This window comes from Perognathus longimembris, chromosome 17, assembly GCF_023159225.1.
Source record: "Perognathus longimembris pacificus isolate PPM17 chromosome 17, ASM2315922v1, whole genome shotgun sequence".
Taxonomy (NCBI): domain Eukaryota; kingdom Metazoa; phylum Chordata; class Mammalia; order Rodentia; family Heteromyidae; genus Perognathus; species Perognathus longimembris.
In genome coordinates, this window is record NC_063177.1 from 40,926,099 (window position 1) to 40,930,555 (window position 4,457).

Consider the following 4,457-nt stretch of genomic DNA (forward strand, 5'->3'; position numbering starts at 1 on the left):
GGGTCTCTAAAGATGCCCAGAGCTCCATGGAACACTTTTCCATCTTCAGACTTCTCTAGGTTTGTAAGTGGGATGCAAACTGATGAATAGGTGTGTTGTTGTTTTTTTTTAAGTATATTCCTTGATCTTGGAAGGAAAACTTTTTTTTTTTCCTGCAGAAGGATTGGAATAAGGAGCAGTTTCACATTGTAAAGAACCAGAAACAATCTTTAGCCAGGATAATTTGAATCTTGTCAAACCCAGATAGATCCTTATGTATCTCCTGGCAGTTTTCTCTCTTTACACTTTTCTTTTTTCTCATTACATTTTTTCACTGTTTTTAAAGGCAATCCTTTTCTAGATGGGAGCAGGACAGAAAAGAATTGGCTCTTCCTTAAGCATAGAGCCTTTAAAAAACAAACAAACAAAAGCTCAATTTTCTTTAAGTCTTCCCCTCTCTTTCCCTCAAGAGAAAACAGAAATAATTGATTCATCATCCAGTACCAGGCCCAGGAGATTTACATGCAAATTCCCCTCTTCTGCCCCAGACCCCTCACCCAACTTAAAATCCTAGGGTGTGGGGGGTGGGGGTGGGAATTTCTAAGCCAGCCACAGATGCTGAACACCTCCCACCCCACAGGTGAGCGAAGGGAAGGGCGGATGTTCTGCCACAGCCTCCCCCCACCACACACCACCCCAGTCGGTGTGGAATCACTTAAGGTCTGGTCAAAACACCCCTTTCTCCCGGGAGACACGGTATCTGGAAGCTTTTAGAAGGCGGAGCGGAGATGGGGAGGGAGGAGAAAAGTCCCCCCAAACGTTCACCACGCCTGAGAGTCTTTTCTTTACTCCAAACTACCCAGCACACCCCCCCCCCGCCCCCGCCGCCCCATTAACTTTCGATTAAGACCTCCTCCTTAGTGGCAACTAAACTTTACTTTGCATAATTAAGATTTGTTCCAGAATTAGGAGGAGTTTGAAAGCAAAGCTTCGGCCCTTCTCCTTCATCTTGCCCCCTCCTCCTCCTCCTCCTCTTCCCCCCCCCCCCGCCCCCTCCAGCCCTCGGCCGGCCTCCGGGTTCCTGAGTTTTCTCACTTTGAGGTGCCACCGAACACAAAGAACCATAATGGGCTCCTTTGTGCTCGCAACTGGGCAATTACGCCCCAGAATCCGGGCCCCTTTAAGAGCCTCTTAAAGAGACAGGCTCTGGTTTTTTCGGAGAGGGGGGAGGGGAGGGGGAGGGGGAGGGGCGGGGCAAACTTCTGGGGGAGGTGGGGGAGGGAGTGTGTGCGCGCTGTGAAGTAAAACTTTTGTCTGGGCTCGGTGAGGAGGGGCTGAGATTAAAAAATAATATATTTGTAAGTTGCGAGTTTTGTTTTTAAAAGTAAAAAAAAATTTTTTTTGGCTTTAGTTTTTTTTTTTTTAACTTGATTGGAAAAATTAGCTCCACCTATTCGGTGGAGCTCGAGGAACAGGGGCGGGGGCACAGATTTAAAGAGCCCCCCCTCTCCCCCCAGTCCACAGAGCGCCCGGGCTTCTGGAAGGAGACGGACCCCGGCTCGTCCCCAGCTCGGCGGTCGGTGGGTCTCGGGATCTGGCCGCCGCCACCAACTGCAGAGCAATCCCGGGTGACTCCCGGGGAAACCTCGGGCTGGGCGGACGGCCCCTGACAGAATAATGGCTTGTCTCTTTAAACAGCCAAGGGGGGCGGGGAGCAAAGTTTTGTTGGCGTCTGGTTTCGGATCTCATTAGGTGGCGGCGGACCAATCCCACCCTCCGGACTGGTCCTCGGGTTTAAATCTGATTGGCTGAGAGCACATTTTGGGACGGCGCTCAGAGCTCGACGGGGCGGTTTCAAGGGTCCCTTTTTTGGGGGGCTGAGGAGAGGGCGGGGCCGCCAGCGGGGGCCCCCTTGAAACCGACTAATTGGGATCGGAGAGGCCGAGGTGAGGGCTGGAGGAGGCACAAAGGAGTCGCTGGGTGGAGAAGGGAGGGGACCGGGGAAGGGGGGGGGGGGAGGCTGGAGGAGGAGGAGGAAGAGGAGCGAGGGCAGCGGCTCGGTGACTCCCGCGGCTCAGTCGGACTGTGGCGAGCTAGCGGGCGGTAGTGCCGCCCCCTCCCCCGCCCGGCTTCCCCCCCAAACTCTGCGGCCGCTCGCAAAGTTTGCACTGGGGCTCGGGAGGCGGCGGCGGCGGCGGCGGCGAAGGCGCGCGCGGTCTCCGGGCTGGGGGCGGGGGCGGGGGGGCGCCCCGGAGCCGGGTTGGGGGGCGGCGGCCAGCATGCGGCCCCGCAGCGCCCTGCCCCGCCTGCTGCTGCCGCTACTGCTGTTGCCCGCCGCGGGGCCGGCCCAGTTCCACGGGGAGAAGGGCATCTCCATCCCGGATCACGGCTTCTGCCAGCCCATCTCCATTCCGCTGTGCACGGACATCGCCTACAACCAGACCATCATGCCTAACCTCCTGGGTCACACGAACCAGGAGGACGCGGGCTTGGAAGTGCACCAGTTCTACCCGCTGGTGAAGGTGCAGTGCTCGCCCGAGCTGCGCTTCTTCCTGTGCTCCATGTACGCGCCCGTGTGCACGGTGCTGGAGCAGGCCATCCCGCCGTGCCGCTCCATCTGCGAGCGCGCGCGCCAGGGCTGCGAGGCGCTCATGAACAAGTTCGGCTTCCAGTGGCCCGAGCGCCTGCGCTGCGAGCATTTCCCGCGCCACGGGGCCGAACAGATCTGCGTGGGCCAGAATCACTCGGAGGACGGGGCGTCCGCGCTGCTCACCACCGCGCCTCCGCCGGGACTGCAGCCCGGCGCCGGTGGCACCCCGGGCGGCCCGGGCGGGGGCGGCGCCCCGCCGCGCTACGCCACGCTGGAGCACCCCTTCCACTGCCCGCGGGTCCTCAAGGTGCCGTCCTATCTCAGCTACAAGTTTCTGGGCGAGCGCGATTGTGCGGCGCCCTGCGAGCCCTCGCGGCCCGACGGCTCCATGTTCTTCTCGCAGGAGGAGACGCGCTTCGCCCGCCTCTGGATCCTCACCTGGTCGGTGCTGTGCTGCGCCTCCACCTTCTTCACCGTCACCACGTACTTGGTGGACATGCAGCGCTTCCGGTACCCAGAGCGGCCCATCATCTTCCTGTCCGGCTGCTACACCATGGTGTCGGTGGCCTACATCGCCGGCTTCGTGCTGCAGGAGCGCGTGGTGTGCAACGAGCGCTTCTCGGAGGACGGCTACCGCACCGTGGTGCAGGGCACCAAGAAGGAGGGCTGCACCATCCTCTTCATGATGCTCTACTTCTTCAGCATGGCCAGCTCCATCTGGTGGGTCATCCTGTCGCTCACCTGGTTCCTGGCGGCGGGCATGAAGTGGGGCCACGAGGCGATCGAGGCCAATTCCCAGTACTTCCACCTGGCCGCCTGGGCCGTGCCGGCCGTCAAGACCATCACCATCCTGGCCATGGGCCAGATCGACGGCGACCTGCTGAGCGGCGTGTGCTTCGTGGGCCTCAACAGCCTGGACCCGCTGCGGGGCTTCGTGCTGGCGCCCCTCTTCGTGTACCTGTTCATCGGCACGTCCTTCCTCCTGGCCGGCTTCGTGTCCCTCTTCCGCATCCGCACCATCATGAAACACGACGGCACCAAGACCGAGAAGCTGGAGCGGCTGATGGTGCGCATCGGCGTCTTCTCGGTGCTCTACACGGTGCCCGCCACCATCGTCATCGCCTGCTACTTCTACGAGCAGGCCTTCCGCGAGCACTGGGAGCGCTCGTGGGTGAGCCAGCACTGCAAGAGCCTGGCCATCCCGTGCCCGGCGCACTACACGCCGCGCATGTCGCCCGACTTCACCGTCTACATGATCAAATACCTCATGACGCTCATCGTGGGCATCACGTCGGGCTTCTGGATCTGGTCCGGCAAGACGCTGCACTCGTGGAGGAAGTTCTACACGCGGCTCACCAACAGCCGGCACGGCGAGACCACGGTGTGAGCGGCGGCTCCGGGCGCGGCGCGCCCCGGCCCCGGCCCCGGCCCCGGCCCCGGCCCCGGCCCCGGCCCCGGCCCCGGCCCCGGCCCCGGCCCCGGCCCCGGCCCCGGCCCGCCGCACCGACTGCGCCGCCAGCCGTCTGCTCTTCGGAGGGAGGGTTCTCGCGAACTCCTATTTTATTTTTTATTTTTTAAATAAAGAACCATCGAAACCATTTCCTTTTTTTTTTTTAGGTTTGCTTTTTTTTTTTTTAAAGAGAATTCTGCCCAACACCCCACCCACCAGGTTTGTAATTAAAACTGTATATAGTCTTTGTAAATTTAATTATATATTTTCTATTTAAAAGGAAAAAGGAAAAAAAAAAAGCACTGAGGGCGCCTGGGCTGAAGAATGGGGTGGGGGTGGGGGAGGGGGAGGTCGCTCCTTTCCTAAGTACCCTTTTAAAAGCCGCCCTGTACTTTTGTTCCTTTTTTTTTTTTTTTTTTTTTGGTGATTTGGCAAGGC

The 4,457-nt window shown here is 59.3% G+C and overlaps 1 protein-coding gene across 1 annotated transcript; it reads left to right on the top strand.

Moving 5' to 3' along the window:
- Positions 1-1,871: 1,871 nt before the first annotated feature.
- On the top strand, positions 1,872-3,997 carry Fzd2 (frizzled class receptor 2). The gene has a single exon (XM_048366374.1). It carries the CDS (start codon positions 2,259-2,261, stop codon positions 3,954-3,956), a length of 1,698 nt encoding a protein of 565 aa, XP_048222331.1. The 5' UTR covers positions 1,872-2,258; the 3' UTR covers positions 3,957-3,997.
- Positions 3,998-4,457: the final 460 nt, after the last annotated feature.

Excerpts from the sequence above, each read along its gene's own strand:
- Fzd2 (XM_048366374.1), top strand. The coding sequence starts at position 2,259 with ATGCGGCCCCGCAGCGCCCTGCCCCGCCTGCTGCTGCCGCTACTGCTG.